The 24,109-nt window shown below is 42.1% G+C and overlaps 5 protein-coding genes across 5 annotated transcripts in view; 2 read left to right on the top strand and 3 right to left on the bottom strand.

The window, feature by feature from the left end:
* Window positions 1-5,180: 5,180 nt before the first annotated feature.
* Window positions 5,181-15,120, bottom strand: LOC308163938 (uncharacterized protein; the record flags this gene model as incomplete). Its single annotated transcript, XM_080538109.1, has 10 exons — window positions 5,181-5,321; window positions 6,009-6,077; window positions 6,179-6,289; window positions 10,741-10,814; window positions 11,251-11,317; window positions 11,452-11,510; window positions 11,689-11,762; window positions 12,121-12,188; window positions 12,285-12,449; window positions 14,899-15,120. 10 exons carry the CDS (start codon window positions 15,118-15,120, stop codon window positions 5,181-5,183), a joined length of 1,050 nt encoding a protein of 349 aa, XP_080394235.1.
* Window positions 15,121-16,592: 1,472 nt separating this feature from the next.
* LOC308163745 (histone H1-like) lies at window positions 16,593-17,201 on the top strand (the record flags this gene model as incomplete). Its single annotated transcript, XM_080537933.1, has 1 exon — window positions 16,593-17,201. The coding sequence occupies one exon, from the start codon at window positions 16,593-16,595 to the stop codon at window positions 17,199-17,201; it is 609 nt and encodes a 202-aa protein (XP_080394059.1).
* Window positions 17,202-17,946: 745 nt separating this feature from the next.
* On the top strand, window positions 17,947-18,992 carry LOC308163937 (histone H2A type 1-H-like; the record flags this gene model as incomplete). Its single annotated transcript, XM_080538108.1, has 2 exons — window positions 17,947-18,188; window positions 18,824-18,992. The coding sequence occupies 2 exons, from the start codon at window positions 17,947-17,949 to the stop codon at window positions 18,990-18,992; spliced, it is 411 nt and encodes a 136-aa protein (XP_080394234.1).
* A 1,403-nt stretch (window positions 18,993-20,395) lies between these two features.
* Window positions 20,396-24,109, bottom strand: part of LOC308163739 (histone H1-like) — a gene marked incomplete at both ends in the record, with an annotated part of 203,279 nt that continues 199,565 nt past the window's right edge. Inside the window, one exon of the mRNA XM_080537927.1 lies at window positions 20,396-20,533. Coding sequence (XP_080394053.1) covers window positions 20,396-20,533 — 138 coding nt within the window. The remainder of the gene's footprint in view (window positions 20,534-24,109) is intronic.
* LOC308163750 (histone H2B-like) lies at window positions 23,219-23,593 on the bottom strand (the record flags this gene model as incomplete). Its single annotated transcript, XM_080537937.1, has 1 exon — window positions 23,219-23,593. The coding sequence occupies one exon, from the start codon at window positions 23,591-23,593 to the stop codon at window positions 23,219-23,221; it is 375 nt and encodes a 124-aa protein (XP_080394063.1).

The raw sequence follows: 24,109 nt of genomic DNA, 5'->3' as shown, positions 1-24,109 counted from the left end.
CTCTTACTGTCTGTCTCTCAATGTTTGTCTGTCTGTCTGTCTCTCAATGTTTGTCTATCTGTCTGTCTTTCTCTGTCTGTCTGTTTGTCTGTCTCTCACTCTGTCTGTATGTCTGTCTGTCTCTTTCATTGTCTGTCTGTCTGTCTCTCATTGTTTGTCTGTCTGTCTGTCTGTCTCACACAAAGATCACACACTACAGTCACAGACAACGATCACACAACAATCACAGACAACGATCACACAACAATCACACACAACAATCACACAACAGGTCGCACACAACAATCACACAACAGTTCACACACAACGATCACACAACAGCTCACACACAACAGTTCACACACAACAATCACACAACAGTTCACACACAACGATCACACACAACAGTTCACACACAACGATCACACACAACAGGTCGCACACAACCGTTCACACACAACAATCACACAACAGGTCGCACACAACAATCACACAACAGTTCACACACAACGATCACACACAACAGGTCACACACAACGATCACACAACAGCTCACACACAACGATCACACACAACAGGTCACACACAACGATCACACAACAGTTCACACACAACGATCACACACAACAGGTCGCACACAACAATCACACAACAGTTCACACACAACGATCACACAACAGCTCACACACAACAGTTCACACACAACAATCACACAACAGTTCACACACAACGATCACACACAACAGGTCGCACACAACGATCACACACAACGATCACACACAACAGGTCGCACACAACAGTTCACACACAACAATCACACAACAGGTCGCACACAACAATCACACAACAGTTCACACACAACGATCACACACAACAGTTCACACACAACGATCACACACAACCGGTCGCACACAACGATCACACACAACGATCACACACAACAGGTCGCACACAACAGTTCACACACAACAATCACACAACAGGTCGCACACAACAATCACACAACAGTTCACACACAACGATCACACACAACAGGTCACACACAACGATCACACACAACAGTTCACACACAACGATCACACACAACAGTTCACACACAACAGTTCACACACAACGATCACACACAACAGGTCACACACAACAATCACACAACAGTTCACACAGGAATACGCCTTCATCCGGCCGGTGTGTAAAAATCTGACAGAGAAACCAGGTGTCCTGGATCAACATGAGCCTGAGTGAGTCACTGGTGGCTCTTCACTATTCGTTCCACTGTATCAGTTCTGACTGTACTTACTGTAGGACCATGTTAAGATACCATTACGCTAGTTATGGGTTAGGACACAGAGAACGAGAGGGGATGCAAGGGAATACAAACAATTTATTTTGAGGGTTAGCTTTAGGGTTAGGGATATTGATTCTGATAGTACACTAATGTAATGCATAACAATCTATGGAAAGTCAGTGTGTCATTTTCAATACATCTTGAAAATGCCTGTATTTGACAGAATGGTGTGACTGAGGAGATATGATTAACACTATAGTTTGACCATTTCCAGGTGTGTTCTTTGGGTTCCTCTGCATTGCAATGGCTGCAATTGCTTCTTTGATGGGGAGCATTCTGCAGGTATACCTCATACATTGTTGTTTCTCAGTGAGACTTCAAACTTCAATCATATAGCTCTTTAGCACCCTCTGCTGTCTGTTAGTTGTAACCTGTGGGTTCATGGCAGTTATCTGTTTTTAGGCAGCCCTGTCTATATTTGGAATGATCAGTGGACCCCTTCTTGGTCTTTTCTTGTTGGGCATGTTCTTCCGCACATCAAACTCAACAGTAAGTATTCCCTATCTTTTCACTATCAATATCATTGGCATCACTCATTCATCATCTGTCTCAAAACAGCTGTTTCATGAAATACTGTATAAACATGAGCAGAGACTGTAACCTCTGTTTCATTGAATACTGTATAAACATGAGCATAGGCTGTACGAGGCATTAAAGTATATCTAGGGAAATAGCACTATAAGTGCAGTCCTCAAGTATGAAATACCTGAAGCTGACATATTGTTAAAAGACTGCACTGTAAAGGTGTACTGTACTGTTATGTGTACATTGCAGGGTGGACTGTCAGGGCTGATCCTAGGTCTGGCTCTGACCCTGTGGGTGGGCATCGGGGCACAGCTTTACCCACCCACAGCTGAAAAGACCGACCCGCTGCCATTCAATACCTCAGGCTGTAGCCACACAGTGGACCTCAACTTCACCACGGTGACACCATGGACCAGCCCTGTACCACTGACCACTCTGTCTGAGTAAGTCACCCAGAGACACATACTACAAATACTACACACGACGGTGTATCGCTTATCCTAGAGCAGATGATGGCTCCATTAAGGTGGGCAGAGATGCTGGACTTTAAGTCACTGAATCAAGTGGATAATACTACAGATCAAAAAAGGATGTATACAGGAAATTAGCACTATAATACACTATCTACAAATAAAGGGGTCATTTCAATACAGTTTCTGAAGTGATTTCTTGAATCCGATGTGTGTTCTCTTGCTGTTGCAGTTACCGGCCTGCTCTGGCAGACTCATGGTACTCCCTGTCGTACCTCTACTTCTGTCCTCTGGGCACTCTGGTCACAATGATCGTAGGCCTGGTGGTGAGCATAATCACAGGTGAGTCACACTCTAAAGCTGTTAAAGGTCACACCCTTAAAGTACAGAAGGGTGGAGAGGAGAATTGAACGTGATCAAATTGATACCTGTTGCAGTTATTTAGGTATAGCTATTAGTCACATGTCTGACTGCGTTGTTCCTGTTCAGGTGGCTGCAAGCAGGAGAAACTATCCTCTGATCTGTTTGTGAGAAAGAGTGACCTGTTCTGCTTTTGTGACTCCCAGGTAAAGTATTTTCTTGAGTGATCTGAGCACACATTGATAGTGTGTGAATTGATTTGACTGATCAACTCTATACTAACTGACACCATACGTACCTTGTATCAAAGTATAAAGATAAACACCTGCACATGTTTAAAGGTTCCTCTTTGTCCTCTACAGGCATCAGATCCTGAGCTGAATGAGAAGGCTGGCTCAGACCTGAAGAAGGGAGTGGACAATCCTGACTTTAAAATCTCTCAGTTTGATATACTGGAGAAGGATGTCGTGAAGGTCACTAAGTTATGATGACTCCAACCACTGTGAAATGCTCCATATGAATGAAAATTGAAATTTGCCCACTCACATTTCCATTGTGGATCTGTAGCAATGATATGTATTGCCAAAAAGGGAACCAAGTGTGTAATTGTTTGGTGAAGTTGCTAAATGTGAAGTTTCTAAATATGTGTGGGGGTGGGGTGGGTGCGTGTGTGTACGTGTGTGTCAGTGACATGAATGTGTGTGTATGTGTCAAATGAACACATGACTAGCATTATTGAAGCACAATGTCCAACAATATTGTACATAACCGTATCATTGTAATTTTGTAAAGAATCTTCAACATTGTGTAGATTAAATATATTAATCACTGAATGGAATGAAAATATAATTAATTATATTTATATGACTTCAAATATGTACCTGTGTATAGGAACAATGCTAATGTTTATTTTATATTTTACAGCACTGTGGGCTGATTTTACATCATTTTAATTTTGTGAATATTAGGGTTAGGGTCGTACCCCTTTGTTGTGCTAGTATTTGATTTTCATTGTTTTTGTTATAGTAATTTGGTCATTATTGTATATTCCTCATTGTCATGTATAGTAGTTACTGTGTGATTACAAAACAATGTGCTATCCTGAAGAGACATTGATGAGCAATATTGACTAAAAACATATACACAGGGTAGGCAAATCTCTGGTCTCCTTGACAACAGACAATAAAGGAAGTTGACAAAGAAATGGTCCGCCACTTACCTGTTGCAAGTATGTCATGAACACAAGCCCTCTGCTGTTTGTGGTCTTTAGGGAGTGGAGAGGGTAAGCACTTCTATCTACGGGTGCTAGGGCAATATACCATGTTCCTGGTTTTACTCTCTGGAGTGTCAATTGTAAACTGCAAGGTGAGCTAAAATCTATTTTCTGAATGTTGTGATCATGTTGGAATGACATAAGAATAATACATGTTTAATCTTCAGTTGTCATTTCCTGAAGTTTCAGAAAACAGGTGCAGTGATATTATAATAAGTTGCTTTGATTTAAGACGTAGGCTCTTGGGATTACCTTTTATGATGCTGTTATTTTTTGTCAAACCTTTCTATCTAAATACTCCTTTCACCAAGAAAAATCATGTCAAAGCACATCCATGGTCACAAACTGTTACAGTAGAGACAGAAATAAATGTGGTCGCCTTGATCATTATCAGCTGAAAATCTGAGCTGTAATTTTACTGAACTTGGACACATTTTTTTTACTTTTAGTGGACAGATTGGTAGCAGCAGAAGACACACTAGTCATCTCTGGGGGACTCTACTAGCAACTACTAGCTTGATGGAGGGTGAAATCAATTTGGATAAACATAATTTCAACTCCCAGCCCTCACAATTCCGGCTTGAGTTCTTAAATGAGGAGCAAGAGTAGTCCCCAGGTAGCTAGGAGGCCCCTTCCTTTCATTCATTTCAGCCTATTGACAATGATTCTTGCCAACTGGCCTACATTGAGTTAGCTCTCTTTTAATTCTCTTTACTTTACCAATTGTATTGTATAGTTCTTGTGGGTAAGTTCCTTGACCTTGTTCTGTGGGCTTAATAGAGACATTACTATGTACTAGGTAGAAAATACAAGATGGATATGATGATTAATTTAACACCATTTTCTTTAATGATAAAATATATATAAATAACAATAAATAACAATACATCATTGAATGTAATGTAGAGGAACAGGACAAGCAAAACAATGCTGTTAAAAGTAAGTGCAATAAATGTCATGAGCACAAAACCTCATGTTGAATGGACTCTATTAAGTCAAAACTAAAAAGCATTTTGTAGTAAAGTAAAGTGGCTGAACAGAAACAACATTACTCACACACTGTTACACAAAACAATGAATTTCACAAGCTTACATTTCAAATGTATTTTCATCAACAGCTTTTCTCAGCAACATTAAACATTTTAAGGCATGTATGAACTTGTGTGATGAAAGAGTATATTGCATCTCCAAACATGTAAAACACTATCCATCTAGGAAAACTCATTGGTTACGCAAAGATCTTTCCAGTGTCTTTTTTCTTCTTTTTGTCAGTGCCGGTGACAGCTGTCCAACCACCATCCCTCATCCGTTTCATGGCAGCCAGCTTTAAGGCATTTCCAGGTGATTTCTGAAAGGCAGGGCTTGGAATCTGAAAATATAAGGATAATATAAAGAGAAATGAGGAAGTAAACTAGTAAGACATTAATTAATGGCTAACTGTTAAATCATATAGCAATTACTTAAGTACAAATGAGACTACTAAGATTATGACATATCATACTGTATACTAATATGTATACAAATACTAACGAATTTGATTCAAGCAGCTAATTGTTCAACATAGAAAATGAAATGGATTACTATCAGATACTTTAAAAATACACCAAATGGAATACAGAGCATTTATCCCCAGATATATATACCTGTTTACTCTGTTTCTCCAATTGCTGGCTCATTTGCAGAGATGCCATGTCTTTTTTCAATTCTGTTATCTCCTGTTGTAAGTTCTCCTAAAACCCAACAGGACAGCATGAATGAGTAAAACACCATACATAACATCATTGTCTTATCAAATTACTGCATTGGAGTAATGAAATAAATGATACGTCAAAATGTCCTTACTACTGTACACTTACCCACTCCTTCTTTAATTGTTTTAGTTGTTCTTTCAAACTCTTGGTTTCTATGTTTTTCTGTGACAAGTCCAATTCCTGAGGAGAATTTCAAGAGCCATTTCCTTAAAGTGCTCAGAGCAGAAGTACTCACATTAAATGTCAATATACTGTATACATATATACTATAATGAGCATACCAGTGATGTTCTAATAGCATCAACCTCTGTTTCTTTCCTCTTCTTCTCAACAAGCTCTGCATCTTTCTCTTCAACCATTTTGTCATACTGGTTCTGATACCAACAGGGAACAAAATGTTAAATAGTACGAGGAACATTTCATTTCGGCAGTGGAGTGGATTACTTTGTGGACATTTATCATAGGACAACCTTACCTTGTGCTTTTCCATCAAGGCGACCATATCTGCTATTTTGTGCTGACATTTGATTTCTGCATCTTCCTTACACTTGATGGCTTCAACAGCTGTGACCTTCCACTGTTGTACCTGCAGGGAACACACTGTATATCATGTATTTTCAGACACATCTATTGGGAGCTGAAAATGTACTGCATAAACGTCCAAAGAATAACCTCTTTCTGGAGCTCTGCTTCAGAGGTTGATTTAGTCCCAAGATCATCAATCAGTTTTTGACATTCCTCATCATTCAGTTGTTGAATATTATTTGACTCCTCTTTTAATCTGTGAATCTAAAGTGGATGATATAACAACTGCATTACAATGTGGGAACATTTCCCTATACTTTAAAATATGTATTTAGGTTCATTAGCATAACAGATATTTTAACATATTGCTGTAGATGCATTCTGCTTTTAATAAATAAGTCATAACATGCCATACCTCATTTTCAAGTTGACTGGATTTTTCCACCTCCTTTACTATTTGTTTTTTCAGCATTTTAATCTGGGAACAAACAAGGAAACAATTAGCTAAATGAAAAACAATTATGTTGTCGAGAGATGGACATTTTTACAGATGATATTTGATAGTCACTACACACCTCTTTTTGGCATTCATCATGGGATTTAGTTTTACCCTCCAATTTTGTCTTCAGGATGGATAGCTGTAGAGAAAAAAAAGACACATTTCATACACTCTAGATTTCAGACATGGGGACTTGTTTGATTCCTTGTTTTTTCCTAATCACCTTTGTTTCCACTGATTTAATGTGCTTCTCTTTTTTAGTGAGTTCAGCCTGCAATTCTTCACACTAGAGAAATTAGTAAAGAGAACATATACTACATTCTGTAATATTTGGATGGAGATTTGTATACACACACAAGTTGACATGTTCACTTTCTTACACTTTCTTCAAGCTTCTTCTCCAAATTCTCAGTGTCTTGACCTTGTTCTTTTATGTTGGTGTTTAATGACTTCACTTCCTCTCTATTGGTAAATAGGAGAAGGATTTTTAAATTGTCTTTCTTTACAGTGTATAATTACTCATATACAGATGTGGATATTCAATCTAACCGTAATTGATGATTTTCTTCTTCAAGTCGTTCAGTTTCTTTTGTGATGGTCATCTCTTTTGTTTCAATCTCCTGATTGGCGTGAAGATATTTCCAGCACATCAACACACAAAGATGAAAGAAGCAACATATTGTCTTGCAAAGTACAGTACACTGTGGGGCTTTAACTCACAAACTACCAAAGAGTTCCGGAACACTAGTGTTTTATGTGGTGTTAAGCCCAATGCACACGGCGTGCGATTTTGTCGCACCGCCGAATTCGATTCTCCATTCACATTCATTCATTCATTGGTGTGAATTGAGAATCGAATGTTGTCGTGCGACAAAATCGCACGCCGTGTGCATTGGCCGTTAAACTAGCAACAATACTTTGGGGCAACTTTATTCACCCTCAGCACTCAATGAGTTAAATATTATAGCTAAAATGTTCTGTTCACAGCACCACATTTTCAATTCAAACCTTAAGATGAGCTTCAATAATTTTCGTCTCTGAGGACTGATTCTTAATCTGCTCAACAATGATCTTCTTCTCTAGTTGCAGCTGGTTGAAACGTATAGATAGCTCTTCATGCTTCATCCTGGGGAAGTCACATTACATTATTATCTTTATAGTGGAGGAAAACAATCCTGACATTATTGTGTGTGTGATATTCCAACTAAAATAACTCACTCATGCTGTGCAATGTCTTTCTTTAATTTCTCTCCTTGATGGATGTTTCGTCTTTCCTCAACGCAACAGATAACTGCCCCTCAACCTCTTGTACTTTACTCTGGGGAAATATAAAATAAGTGGTGTGATTCTAGTCATTTAACATGGTGTTATTGCTGTTCAGGTAAGTATACCAGCTTTTATGTATTCAAGGAAAAGGTGGACAATGGAATCAAACCTCAGTCACAAGGGCTTTTTCCTTCAAATCATTGTGTGTGTCTTCAGCTTTTTTAAGAGCCTTCTCCAGTGAATTGTTCTCTACAGACCTTATCTCCATTTTAATCTAAAAGAGTAAAAATACATGCCTATAATTCAAATATAACTATTTTATCACAGCTATTAGTAACCTGAATGCCTTTATGTTTTAATTACACATTTCTGTACACAGCAAACCAGGAAAGGATAAAGGATTCATTTTTAAAAAGCTAGACGATTCTTTGGCGTAAATTACTATAACATACCCATTGTAGCCACATAATTACAGTACCTAATAACAAAAACAAGTAAATACCAGTGCAAACAGTAATATGAAATAAAGTTGAAGCAAAATACTTCCGCTTAAAGTCGTGTTGTAGACTAGAATAGATTATTTGTAATGGACAGAAATGTATCTATATAATTGTATCTATAGAATTGAATGTTATCTCACCTTGAATTGCTGAACTTGCTCATTTTTCTCTGCAAGATCATAAGTGAGTTCCAATGTTCTGTTATTCACTACTTCAATCTTTTCCTCTAGTGACAGGATATATTTGGATTTGACATCCTACAGACAATAATTAAATAATTATGACACACACTATTAATTACAAAAATGTAAGAATTTGTTCAGGATGTTTCAATTGATGGTCTGGTTCCTTAGCCTGAAAATAGTCTATGGGCTAGGATAAACTTTAATTCAGGATTCAGAGTTGTTTATATAGCCACTACAGCTAACTTTAGCCTAACTAACAAAAACAACATTGGGAGTGATGGGGGCTCAAAAAAAGTGTTCAATATTTGCAGCCAAATCTCCCTCTAAGTACCTTCCAAGCATGTCAGAGAGTTCATTGAAGTGATTGTGGCCACAAATCTTGAACTTCTTTTTTTTTTTTTTTAGCTCCCATCACTCCCATTGTTTTTTTGTTAGCAGTGACTAAAGTTAGCTGAAGTTAGTAGTGGCTATTTAAATAAGTCTGAACCATGGATTAAAGTTTCTCCTAGCCCTGAACCAACCATTTAAGCAGAGTGCCAACTTGTGTTCAAAGTTAAAATTAGTCATTCTAGTCATTACCAATTCATCCTCAAGGATTTGTAGCTGTCTGTCTTTATTTTCTTTCTGCTCTTTGAGTTCCTCTAGAAGACAAGAATGATCTTCAATATATAGTGCATATTACACAACTAAACTGAAATGATACAAACATAAACCATGTCCCCTCACTGGAATAATGCATTACCTAATTCAGAGTTTTTCCTGTAAAGGTCGTTGGTGATTGAGGTCACCTTCAGTTCTAGTTCTTTCGCCCTGGGGAAATGCAAGTTAACATTAACACTGTAGTAAACAGACCATTTCAGTGATGAGTTTTATGGGGGGGGGGGGGGGGGTCTACTGAACCTACTTCTCTATCTCCAATGTCAATGATGTTTGCAACTCCTGAGCTGTGGCCTGAATCTCTAAAAGCTTGTCTGTTTGTAGATCTTTAATTTTATTGAGCTCATCCAGGCTTGCATCTTTCTGGATGAGGACTGTTGCATATTCCTCTTTATTGAGCTCTAGTGCAGCAGCAATAGCTTTACGACCTTCCTAAACATTCAAAATAAATAATGCATGGTTTAAATTACATAAAGCTAAATAAGTATCTCCAATGACCAGAAGGTTCTTTCTAAATATACAGGGTGAATTCATTGACATTTTATTTTCTCTACATCCAAAGACAGTGTATGAAACAACATACTGTACTAACCTCAGTATCTTTATTGAGCTGCTCTGCTCTTTGTAGTTCTTCAAATGGGGATTCTTGTTCCTGTTTAGAACTTTGAAGGACTTCATGTTGTTGGTCTGTGAAATGAGATACGATGTTCTTACAGTTTACAATTAATGATAATATACCAATGATGACTTATTGTCAGTCCTACTCTAACATTCAGTCCTACTCTAACTCTAAACAGCAATGTTTTGGGAGTTGAAGTGAGTGCATAACATACAGTAGGCAACACCTGTTATTTAGTACAATAGCATAATTAACTTGGAGCTCATTGACTCAAATTTGTAACATCAAGCAAGTGCTTGGTATTTAAATAACTTTGAACAGTGTTCAACTTTATATTTTTCTTTCTTGATATCACTATTTGCATTTATAAACTCAATGACAAATGTCATTGTCTTGAAACAACTTTCATACTTGCGGTCTCTTGTAACTGTTTGAAACTCTCCTGGGTTTCATGGAGGTTTAGCAGGATTTCCTGAAGTTCATTTTCTTTGTCCCTAATTTTAACCTGAAGTATTACAATCTGTGGAAGATAATTCCAGTTTTCAGATTTAGCCTACATGGTCACAGTCAAATTCCAGTCACAAGATGCATTATTAATAAGCTAGGCCTATATCAAGAGTCCAAGAGTCTCCAACTTCGGTAATGTAGTGTCTTGTTCCAGCCCTGCCCTAACACAACATATTAAATAGCCTGTACACCATATACCTACATCAGCACTTCAGGACTGGAATTGGAGAGCTCTAATTTATTCATTTATTAAAGAGAGATTTACTGCTACTGACAAACCTCCTTTTGTTTCATGCTGTATTCTTTCTCAAAAGTCTCCTTTAGTTCTTCAAATTGTTGCAAGCCCTCTTTGACTGTTGAATGATTAGAACAGAAGAGTTATTGAACTTACGGTAACCTTTAATAGTTACTGTAGGCCCTAGGCTATACGCTTAAAATTCACATCAGACAATGTCCACAACAACAGAATCTATACTACCGGTAACCAATACTGCCCTGCAGAGGCTAACCACAATACCTAAAAACATTTATAAGTTATAAGTGAAATTATAAGTGACATTTTAAGTGAAAATCATAAGTGAAATTTCAATATCTGTTTTATCTTGTTACAAAATGTCAGAGTTCAACCAATCCAATACATTTTAGAGAAATGTGATATAAAGAATTGCAGTATTGCATTTGGCTGGATAGTCATTAAAGAACTTTAAAGCCATTTTCTCAGTTTCACTGTTTGCGTAGTTACTGCGGTTAGCCTCTGCCGGGAAGAATAATTCTACATCCTATTCATACCTTTCTGCATTTCATGACGGTTAGTTTCATCTTGAACACGGAGGCCCTCAAAGGCATTGATCATCCTCTACAGTAACAATAAACATGATCATCAACAAACACATTTTCTACCAACTAATATTACCCTGCACATACTCCAAAGAAGTATTTTTGGAGAGGAATTTAATAATTTCAATCAAGAGATGAGGTGATGACATTCACCTGGATATTCTCACTATTCTCCATATACAGTTGATGGGTTTCTTCTCTCTCAGACTCACCTAAGAAAACATGAAGTATAGTACAACATACTAGAACTAATAATATAGTACAATATACTAGAACTAATAATATAGTACAATATACTAGAACTAATAATATAGTACCGTACATGGGCCACAACACGTCAGTCTAATTCTGCAAGGTAGCATGTAAAAACATTTGGTATGTTATACTCACATAGATTTATTTTCTCAGCTGATCTTTGAAACGTATCCTTCAGTATGTTACATAAGTTCCGTGTGGCATTCATTCTATCAGGGAAATAAGGATTAGCTACATATAGAACACATTCATGATTATATAAGGTATCTGGAAGCTAACCTACACATTCTAATTACTAAAACTAATTGTACAACTTCAACTGTATGAAACAGCACGCAACTCTTTCTGACTAATTGATGGCTCTTTGAAGCCTCGGTTCAGTGTCACTGTTCTTAAAGTGTGGATTCCACTGAATCTAGCCCTCTATTGCAACAAATCAGCCGATAACAACAACAGGGATCATTTTGTTGACCCTAGCCTAAGACTAGATTGTTGAGTAGGGCCTACAGTGTAAATTAATAACAAGACAAAATATTAATTTCACACAAAATCAAATACTATACATACTTGTTCCTAAGATCAGCATTGTCACCGATCTGTTCCTCAAGTTTTATGCTGAGACTTTCATTTCCAAACTGTAACAAGCAGACAATACATCTGTGATGAATATACCAAAGGACAACAGCAAGTCATTTACACCGCCATTTCAAAATATAACCTGTTCTACTTACTTGCAATTGCTGGATGGCTTTGCGTTGAGTCTCAATTGTTCTTTTATTTTCTTGTAGTTTCCTATCTTTCTGTACAGCTTCTGAGTCCACTTTGACTTTCCAACATTTGACTTTCTCAACTTCATCATATAGCTTTGAGCACAGTTGACTCGGTTTGCAAATAGTCTAGGGGAATATATTCACACATAAACATATGTCTGAGAGTCTAGGGGAATATATCACACATAGGCCAATATGTCAGAATTGTTCTATGATATAAAAAATATATATAATATACAGTAAAATGGTATTACTCTCTGAAATGTTACACAAAGCAATAATATAGGTTAGCTACACATATCAAGACCAAGAATGGTCTTTGAGAAAAAGTCTGCACTCTTCACACAAACATTTCATGTTTACTGACTTCCTCCCCTGGAAGGCTGGGTAGAGGTATAGGGGTGTGTGCAATGTTCCTCCTGTTGGGGGTGTGACGCCTCCCACTCTGCCTGCATATTGGCTGTGGCTGGAGCCTGGGCAGAGTGGGTGGGTCGTTAGGTTGAGTGGTGTCACCTGGGTTTGGGCAGCTGGGGATATATATATGAGAGGGGTGTCCTCAGCTCTCTCTCTCTTCCTTATGATTTGGGTTCTGTTGGTAAGGTCTCTGGGTACCTGGTTTTTGGGGCCTTTTAGTTTTACACTACATACATTCATACACCTTACACATACAACATACATTTTACAACCATTCACTCATGGCATACACTACTGATTCTTATCCATAATCATATACATGTTATTTAGTTTATGTTTGTTCATTTAAGTAAATAAAACTTTAATTGTATCATTTAAACGCATGTGTGGACTCCCTTATTTGTTACTACCTTCGGGTGTGTAACAGGGGGCTGGAGGGGCTAGGTAGAGGTATGGGGGGGGGGGGGGGGGGGCTGGGAGTAGAGGTAGAGGGGTGTGTGCAATGTTCCCCCTGTTGGGGGGCTGGAGGGGCTAGGTAGAGGTATGGGGGGGGGGCTGGGGGTAGAGGTATAGGGGCGGCTAGGCTACCGCAGGGATTTTGAGTTAAGCAGATTATCAGCTGCAGGGAAAACAGTTTGTGTGCCTCCTGGTGCAGGAATGTAGTCTCCTGTACAGCCGTGTGGGAGGAGGGGAAGCAGGGCTGACTGGGGTGGGAGGTGTCCCCACTGATGCCTCGCGCCCTACACTCATAGCCGTATTTCTTGTCTGATGATTATAGACATCTCACCCCATCTCATCCAATATAGCTTTACCAATATGTAGGATAACACGTTTCTACTATTCTACTCTGTGTTAACCTTCTGCTGTGGTGATTGGGGTCCAGAGGTTGCTACAGGGACACTCTCTACATTCTGAGGTCATGCCCAACCCCTACATACAGTAGCTACAAGTCAGCCATTATTCAAAACGGTCATGATGCTGTAGAGCTGATGCACCAAGCCTGAGGCTGAACACATGGGCTACCACATGGACTAAAGTATTTACCGTCACCTCATGACTAGCCTCCACTATTATGGTTTTGACACCAAGATCAGAGAATCAACAATAGTCATAACTTTGATCATCACGATATGCACACTAGTCAGCGTTTTGTAGAATTCCCAATGACACATTTTTAACAGGGATGGTTGCTCATAGAGCTGAAGCATTTGCATTTGATTCGTGAACTTCCTACTTTAAGGAATGGATATACTGTATATGTAAGATGAATATTTGTAAGTTTTGCAATGAAATAACAGTACATGTTTTAAAGGTAAATATTTGAGTATCAAATACATGGATAACTAAAATGATGGTTTCACAACCATGAGCAGAAATGCACATTCCACATGAGCAGAAATGCTCAGCAGAAATGCCCCAGTATGCAGCGACTCAGAGCATATACCTTGGGCACTATTGTTCCCACATGTATGTGGACTACCATAAGACAAGATACTGGTTTAATAGCACACGGGGATATATTTTCAGTTCAAGAGTACTGTACAAAAAGCAACCATCACAGTTCCTGCATCATACGCATAACTCATCTCTATAACTACCGCAACTTCATTTCTCTTGTTGCAATGCCAAGAAACTCACTAGCAGCCAGGTGAGCTCTTGTCCAATATTGGGCAGTAGGGGGTCAGGTAAGACACGTTTGGAGCACTTCAGGCATGGGTGTTGCTGCTAGACCCCTTTTACTGGGGCACCTGCCCTCGTATTGATCTGCTGTGACCCAGAAAAATCACATGTTCGAGTTATCATAAGAAAAAGTTATCTATGCTAAGGCCATAGGCCATAATGCTATAAGAATTAGTGGCTATTATTAGGTTTTTAGTAAGTATCATATAACTAAGTATCCTCTAGCAAGTAAGAGAAACGCACTCATGAACATGTGCCCCTAAGTGACGACTTTTTAATTGCTCATTAGAGGTGTGAACATATTAAAGGAAATAACACTTGAGAAGTAATACTCAAAACTGTACACCAAATATTACAAAATCATAACAGAACATGTGAGCTAAACCGAGCAAAAAAAAACTGAACAGAAACAAAACACAAACACGAACAGCTACAAGCGTGTGCGGTCTCAACAATACTCTCTCCCAAAGTGTTTGTTAACTTTGGCCACGGCGATGAAGACTACCAGGTTGATGAGGCAGAAATGCCTGTCCTCCTCCAGCCAGACCAGCTGCATCTTCACCCTGCCCTCCGCGTCCAGGTAGTCGATGTAGAACTGGTCTCCCTCGTGGTGGTAGGAGAGGTTCTCCATCTGCACCATGGAGACGGGGCTGCTGACGCACCAGAACGGCTTCTGGGACTCGTCCAGCAGAGTCAGACTCATCATGCAATGGCGGCTGTGGCGCAGGAGGTAGAGCCGCCGTCTAATGAGCACAAGGATGGGAGATCGGCGGTTCGAGCCCCAGCTGGCCACATGTCGAAGTGTCCTTGGGCAAGACACTGAACCCGAAATTGCTTGCCGCCATTGGTGTGTGAATGCGTGTGTGAATGTGTGAATGAGAGGCCGTTGTAAAGCGCTTTGGATAAAGGCGCTATATAAGTCAGTCCATTTACACTGGTGTAAAATACTTTCTAAAATAAACACTCGACTTTTTCTGTCGTCATGGATCATAATGCGTTTTTACGAAAATGTGGGTGGCACTTAAAAGAGCCTTTTTGTGGTACAAATAATGTCGGAAAGAACACTTTGAATGTTTACTTCTTCTTTGGGGCTGCCTTCTTTGCCTTGGGCTTCACCGTTTTGGGTTTGGCTGCCTTGACGGCCTTTTTAATAGGCTCTTGGCGACTGCCGCAGGTTTCTTTGCCTTCTTCGGAGACTTCTTGGCAGCGGCGGGCTTCTTTGCGACCGCCTTCTTGGGTTTCGGGGCGGCGGAGCTCACTCAGAGCCACGGTGCCGGGCCTGGCGAGCTGCTTCCTGGGGGCTCTGCCACCGGTTTTCATACAAACGAATTTCTTGGTTCCGTTCATCGCGCAAGTTTTCTTCTTCCAGTTGAAGTAGAGATAGATTTACAGACTCCGAGTTACTTTTATACAGTCTCCCTCTTCGTTGATTGGATGAGGTGACATCGAGCCAGTGGCCAATAAACGCCTTCCGTCCGCGGGTCTGCTTCCCGGGCTTGGCCATGAATCTCCATTATAGGTCGTCTCTCTCCAACTGTTATAATCAACCTGCTATTCAAATTATAGACTTCATTTCTTTGTGAGGGGGTCAACTCACAAAACTCACAGGTTCAGGACAGGGAAGATAATCAATCCAGGCGATTGTGTTTTGCCCCCCCCCCCGAAAGAGCTCACATTTAAAACGCCCAGCACCACATTGGGGAACCTTCAACCTTGTAACTCCCAGCCAAACAACCTGGCTACCAGGACAACGAGTATTGGTCGCAATCGTATACATGTTTAAGCAGTTTAGGACACAAATAGCACAGGGAAAGCTGTGCGCATCGCTCCCTCCGATGGTGGAACGGCGGGGTTTTGAGCGAATCACAACAAAATACACGAGGCCTTCGCGGCCCACATGATTTTATTCTGAACGGAGGCATGTCTGCTCGCTGGTCCGTTCAAATTTGGACCTCAAGTCGGTTCCATCGGTGACTTTTGGCCCATTATAGGCGAGGAGAAAACACAGACGCCAGCACATTTTGTCAGCCAAGATTGCCGAGCATAGAGGGTTGAGTCTGTACGGTTCTCATGTCGCGTTTAAGACCAGCCCCCATCTCCGGGTTGAGCTTCATTATCACAGAGCAGCATCGCAGAGTGATTTGTAGCCCGCAACAAACGACACTTTTTACAGACATGCCAGAAGTCGCACCAGCCCCCGCCGTCGCCGCTCCGGCCAAGGCACCTAAGAAGAAAGCAGCAGCCAGACCCAAGAAAGCAGCTGGCCCCAGCGTCGCCGAGCTCATCGTCAAGGCCGTGTCCGCATCCAAGGAGAGGAGCGGCGTGTCCCTGGCCGCGCTCAAGAAGGCGCTGTCTGCCGGTGGTTACGACGTGGAGAAGAACAACTCCCGTGTCAAGGTCGCCGTTAGGACCCTCGTCACTAAAGGCACGCTGGTCCAGACCAAGGGCACCGGTGCCTCCGGCTCTTTCAAGATTAACAAGGAGGCGGTCAAGAAAACGGTGAAGAAAGCCGCCGTCGCAAAACCCAAGAAGGCAGTAGCAAAGAAGCCCGCCGCCGCTAAGAAGTCTCCCAAAAAGGCCGTTGCAAAGAAGCCCGCCGCCAAGAAATCTCCCAAAAAGGCCGTTGCAAAGAAGCCCGTCGCCGCTAAGAAGGTTGCCAAGAGCCCCAAGAAGGTTAAGAAGCCCGCACCTGTCAAGAAAGCCCCGACCAAGAGCCCCAAAAAGGCCGTCAAGGTAGCGAAGCCCAACGCAGCCAAGGCAAAGAAGGCAGCCCCAAAGAAGTAAACTTGTGTTGACAGTGTTCATGTTGACACCACAAAAAAAGGTTCTTTTAAGAGCCACCCACCTTTTCCATAAAAAGTGCATTTTCATCCATGTCGACATAACGGAACTTTCTCAAATAAGAAGGTCCGATTTACACCAGTCTCAATCACTGACCTATGCACACGAGAATAATAGCTATATTAAATATTGAAATGGCCTTAATGAGGGTTTAATACTTTACACAAATATGTTTTAACAAACGATATATTAACTCACTCGGTCTCTGCGTGAGCGAGGAGGGGGGGGGGGTCTATGCTAGACTCCACAAAATACCTTTCAATATCGACATACGGTAGTTTGCTATATATAACGTTATTTGGATAGAAATTGTCAACTTTTCGCTCTAGTAGTAGCCTACTACATTGCGTATGGGGAGAGCTGTGATAGCCTAATGCACTTCACTTTTCGCTGTAATGCCAATAAGGAGTATTGTTTCGCTATTTAGTATATTATTAGGAAATTATTGGTTTGATTTGAACTTTGATTTCTGGCGCGCGAGGGAAACTCACAAAGGCCGAGTAAAACAGCGGCCAATCGCTGGGCGGTGGGAAGAGGCGCGCGGATCCGGGTTGCTGATTGGATGAGGTGGCATCGGCCCGGTGGCCAATGAACGCTGGTCAGGCTGAGCTATAAGAGCAGCACTCCAAGCGAGCAACTAGTATCCGCTTTTTCTTTAACTAGCACATAACTCGCTTTAAGTTTCAAGATGTCAGGAAGAGGTAAAACCGGAGGCAAGGCCAGGGCCAAGGCAAAGACCCGTTCTTCCCGAGCCGGACTCCAGTTCCCAGTGGGCCGTGTGCACAGGCTCCTGCGCAAAGGCAATTATACCCATCGTGTGGGCGCCGGCGCACCGGTCTACCTGGCCGCCGTGCTCGAGTACCTGACTGCTGAGATCCTGGAGTTGGCCGGCAACGCCGCCCGCGACAACAAGAAGTCTCGTATGCCAAAGCTAGCCCTAATATTGTGTAAGGAAGGAATACATTTTGTTTTGTTATGATTAGGAAGTCACATGAGGTGTTGACTTGTACCAAATTGAAGTTGTTTGTTAGCTGTCTCTTTTTTTCAGGGGTCACATGACAGATGGTTGTATGGAAGAGTAAATCACATTGTTGTTATTAGTACAGTGTAGAATACTGTTTACATTAATTTCATTAAACTATCTTAAAAAAAAAAAAAAACTCTGAGGCAAACAAACAGACACGCAGGTTTGTCACGAAAGATGAAGGTCAAATTGACGGAATGTCACAAGCCCACATCTATGAAGAGACTAGAAGCAGACGAGGCGAGGAGGAGGTCAATACCTACTTTATCTGCTCCACAGGCATGTTGCCGGGCCTGTAACGGTGAGGCTTCTTCACGCCGCCGGTGGCCGGGGCGCTTTTACGGGCAGCCTTGGTGGCGAGCTGCTTCCTTGGGGCTTTGCCGCCGGTGGATTTACGCCTGGGGGTGGGACGGGGACACTGCATGCCACCACGCCGCTGAAGAGGCCCGACCGCTCCCACCCCACGCGCATCTCCCTGGTCTTCTACATGCACAAGAACCTGAACCAACCCGTCCACGGCCTGGCCGTGTGGGAGGCCAAGATGTGTCTTCTACTATGGCGCACCGGTCTACCTGGCCGCCGTGCTCGAGTACCTGACGGCTGAGATCCTGAAGTTGGCCGGCAACGCCGCCCGCGACAACAAGAAGTCTCGTATCATCCCCGTCATCCAGGCAGTGCTGCTCCCCGAGAAGCCCGCCAAAGCCAAGTAAAAGGCCCACTTCGACATAACTACTGAACCCCAAAGGTTCTTTTAAGAGCCAACCACTTTTCTCTCCAGAAGTGCAATCCATTCCTCCGCCCTCTTAAGTTGTTAGTGGTATGATTAGTTTCGTGATATAACATTATACACCCACTTTCATTTCACGGTCATATGCGCCCACACGAGGTAGAGAAGAGGCACCCACAACACTGTTTGAATACTTGAATTACTTGAACAGTTACAAAGCCACTTTACTTAACTAGTTTGCAGTGTAGCTTTATGTTCATTCCATTCAATGTTCACACAAATGTAGCTGTGTTATACCATTAGATAGTCATTATATCTATTTCAAAGGGCTGGACGCCCATGGAACACAACCATCTAAACACTGTAAATAAGTACCTGCATGTCTGCACCAGGCTGCTCTCTGTACATAATCATGTTTACACTGTTCTCATTCATTTGTATTCATATTTTTAAACTGCAATTTCCATGCTTTTCTATTTTTCTTTAAAGATATCTTTATTTACCTGTATATTATATTTATACACAGCTTTGTTAACAATTTCTTTATTGTAGTCGTACATTACTTTATTTTTGTTCAAATCAAACTCGTCCCACGTGACATAATCAATATACTAAAAGTAGTATATGTCATAATATAATAATAATATATAATTGATACGTATATAATTTATACATTGTGAAGTTCATTCCCAGCTCTCTGTAGTACGTTACTCCTGACTGAGCGAAAAGTGTTATCACCCGCCTTTCTGTCCAAATATAACGTAATGGTGTAACGGAAAGAGTATCTCATAACTATCTGTATATGTTGATATTATATGCAACTTTATGGACACTGTCATACCCCCATCATCCTCTCCCGCACACAGATCTACCGAGTGACACTTAGTTTATAGCGTCAAAGTGTAAACTAGACCTAGATGTCAAATCTCTCATTACTGCTCATTATTTAATTTAATTTAAGTAAAAACATGATTGTCGTGTTTGTAAGTCCGTGCTTGACACTGACACTGGGGGCGGCTGTGGCGGAGGTAGAGCCGCTGTCTACTGATCACAAGTTTGGCAGATCGGTGGTTCGAGCCCCAGCTGGCCACATGTCGAAGTGTCCTTGGGCAAGACACTGAACCCCAAATTGCTCCCAGTGAGCCGGCCGGCGCCTTGCATGGTAGCTTGCCGCCATTGGTGTGTGAATGAGAGGCCGTTGTAAAGCGCTTTGGATAAAGGCGCTATATAAGTCAGTCCATTTACACTGGTGTAAAATACTTTCTAAAATAAACACTCGACTTGTTCTGTCGTCATGGATGATAATGCGTTTTTACGAAAATGTGGGTGGCTCTTAAAAGAGCCTTTTAGTGGTACAAATGGTGTCGGAAAGAACACTTTGAATGTTTACTTCTTCTTTGGGGCTGCCTTCTTTGCCTTGGGCTTCACCGTTTTGGGTTTGGCTACCTTGGGCTTGACGGCCTTTTTGGGGCTCTTAGCCGGAGCCTTCTTGACCGGTGTGGCCTTCTTCGCCTTCTTGGGGCTCTTGGTGGCCTTCTTGGTGACTGCCGCGGGCTTCTTTGCTTTCTTGGGAGACTTCTTGGCCGCAGCGGGCTTCTTTGCCTTTTTCGGAGACTTCTTGGCAGCGGCGGGCTTCTTTGCGGCCGCCTTCTTGGGTTTCGGGGCGGCGGCTTTCTTCGCCGGCTTCTTGACCGCCTCGGTGGCTTTCTTGTTGAGCTTGAAAGAGCCGGAGGCCCCGGTGCCCTTGAGCTGGAGCAGAGTGCCCTTGGTGAGGAGGCTCTTGACGGCGACCTTGACGCGGGAGTTGTTCTTCTCCACGTCGTAACCACCGGCCGAAAGCGCCTTCTTGAGCGCGGACAGGGACACGCCGCTCCTCTCCTTGGATGCGGACACGGCCGTCACGATGAGCTCGGCGACGCTGGGGCCAGCTTTCTTGGGCCTGGCTGCTGCCTTCTTCTTGGGGCTCTTGGCCGGCGCGGGGGTTGCTGCTGGTGCGACTTCTGCCATGTCTGTAGAAAGTCTCGTTCGTTCCGGTATACCAACTAGTCTGCAAAGCTGCTCTGTGAGAATGAAGCTCAACCCGGAGCAGGGGGCTGTCCTTAAACGCGGCATGAGAACCGTGTAGACTCAACCATCCCTGCTCAGCAGTCGCTGCCGAAATGTTCGGGCGCCTGTGTTTTCTCCCCGCGAATAACGGGCTAAAAGTCACCGGTGGTGCCAAGTTGAGGTCCAAATGCAAACGGGCCAGCGAGCAGACTTGCCTCCGGTTAGAATAAAGTCATGTGAGCCGCGAAGGCCTCGTGAGTTTTGTTGTGACTCGATCAAAACCCCACCGTTGCACCGTCGGAGGGAGCGGTGCGCACAGCTTTTCCTGTGTTATTTGTCCCCTAAAGTGTCTTACATTGCATACGATTGGGACCAGCACTCGTTGTCCAGGTTGCCAGGTTGTCTGGCGAGGGAGTCCGAAGGTTGAGGGTCCCCCGATGTGGTGCGGGGTGTTATAAATATGAGCTCTTTTGGTGGTCGTGAAACACAGTCGCGGGGATGGGGCTGAGAGCTTGTCCCTATAGGTGATTTTTCAGATGGTGTCCCTCTCCCTCCTATTAAATCTAGACAAGACAGATGAAAGCCATATATAGACTATGGTTGCTGCATGTCGACTCTGAGGAATCAATTGCGATATTATCACCAGAATTGTGTCGAGGACATCAGCAGCCTTATGATGAATATGTTCGGCTACTAAACTAGTTGGTAACTAGCTGAAATTGCAATCATAACTTTGTTTGTAAATAAATAAATAATAGTAATAAGTAAATTCAATAAATTAAATGTGCTTATGTATGTGTTGTTTATCGATGGTGACGTAGTCAGCCTGCCTCCTCTCTCCATGTGTTTGTGGGTCTTTGTGGACCGGGGTGTTTAGATTACATCACATTTGTAATGTAACATAATATAATATAATATAATGGTTCTGCCGCTGCTTGGCTGTCCTTGAGCCTCGTATTAATCGTATTAATATTCACCAATAATACAATAATATATATGCTTATGACACTGTTGTACAGTATGCTATTGCCCCCACGACTGACCAGGCTCTTTCTGAGCTACAGTCCGCATTCACTGTCCTGCAGAGAGCATTTGGTGGGCTGAGAATGAGAATGATACTTAATGTTGGAAAGATAACAATCTATGTTCTACCATATCACAAATTGTTTTTATTTGATTCATGTTTGCATCTTGGGTGTGTCCCGCTACCTGGGCAGTTCGTTCATGGCGGTGTTTGATTATCGCTTTATCATAGATGATAGTTGTTATCCTCATCATTGCATTCTGTATAAATGGCTGGCTGGACCGTTAAATCCTGTAGATCTATTCATAACTCATTTTTGTATATAAAGCCCTACTACATAAACAAAACCCGCTACCTAGTGGTATTATTACAATTCAAAGACATGCATGACCGAACTCGTTCACATCATTGGTTCTTGAGGTTCTGTCCAGGTAGCTGACTAGTGAGCCTGCATCAACCTTAATGCTATTCAAGTGCAAGAAGATTACATTTGTCTTCGCCGTTTAAGATACACACATTCATCTGCTGTGGAGCAGTAGCAGGCGGTCTGATTCTCCCTGGAGGTGATGGTAGATCCACATGTGAACGCCGTTTAAACTATTATTATATTTTATTATTTATTTTAAATCCACCTGTCCCGAGAAATTGGCCATGCGTATGTATGCAGTGTAGTCACTCCTGTCCATTATATTAATAGAGGAAACCGTTTTAGACAACTAGTGAACAACAAACAAGTGAGGAACAAAAAAGGCGCGCAAAACCTCCTGCGCGTTCAAGGACTGGAGTCTTTGAAAATTGTAACATCGAGTAATTGATACATATGCCTTATACATGCTTGTTATGTTATGTATGCTTTCTGCCTGTTTTAACCTGCTGTGGCTTTCACTCCTGTATTACTATGTTTTATTTGTGTTTTCTTCCTTGTTATGTAAAGCACTTTGAGCCCCTTGGTCTGGGAAAGGTGCTGTATAAATACTGTATAATTTTACTTGTTACAATACACACAATCAGTACAGCATATACATTCGACTGATTTGTAGCACGCGAGGTCATCTCACTATGGAATTGCTTTCTTTTTTGATAGGGTGGGTGGCTCTTAAAAGAGCCTTTTGGGGTAAGCAGTACAGACGAAAATCTGTTTACTTGGAGCTGGTGTATTTGGTTACGGCCTTGGTGCCCTCGGACACGGCGTGCTTGGCCAGCTCACCGGGGAGCAGCAGACGCACGGCGGTCTGGATCTCCCTGGAGGTGATGGTACGACGCTTGTTGTAGTGGGCCAGGCGAGAGGACTCGCCGGCGATGCGCTCGAAGATGTCGTTGACGAAGGAATTCATGATTCCCATGGCCTTGGAGGAGATGCCGGTGTCGGGGTGGACCTGCTTCAGGACCTTGTACACGTAGATTGCGTAGCTCTCCTTCCTGGACTTTCTGCGCTTCTTGCCAGTTTTGGTGGCTGTCTTGGTGACGGCTTTCTTAGAGCCCTTCTTGGGCGCTGGCTTCGCAGGTTCTGGCATGTTGATAGTGGCTCGTTACTTCTCAGAAACGAATGAAGAGGCGGCAAACGCACACCCTTAATATAAAGGTGGGGCTATGCAAATTAGGCGGCTGCTGACATCCACTTCCAAAGCTCTAGTCTGCCTCGCGGGTAAATACATTATCTGCGCACGCGCGGGCTCCTCCCCCCACCCCTTCCTTACTTTTTCACTCGGCTGTCGGGTTGCCTTGTTTTCGATGGCGATATGAACATGAAAACGTCAAGAGGAAGATTGAGAATGATATACATAGAACACCAAGTCCCCCAAACTCCCAACCAGCCTAGCGATTACTACCAGGAATTGTCCTTTTGGGATGGTACGACAAGAGCATGCATTATTATTATTATCACTAGATGCGCAATAGAAAAAGGGGCTGCACTGTGTTGTGTGCGTAATAATGCATAATAACCATTTTCTTTCTAGGGTGCACATGTGGGATGGTCATTTCTAGTCGTGGAATGCCAAGACTACGCATTTACTTGCGTTGACATTGAT

Source organism: Nansenia antarctica (genome assembly GCF_963989245.1).
Source record: "Nansenia antarctica genome assembly, chromosome: 8".
NCBI classification, from domain to species: Eukaryota; Metazoa; Chordata; class Actinopteri; order Argentiniformes; family Microstomatidae; genus Nansenia; species Nansenia antarctica.
This window is presented reverse-complemented; position numbering and strand designations above follow the sequence as displayed.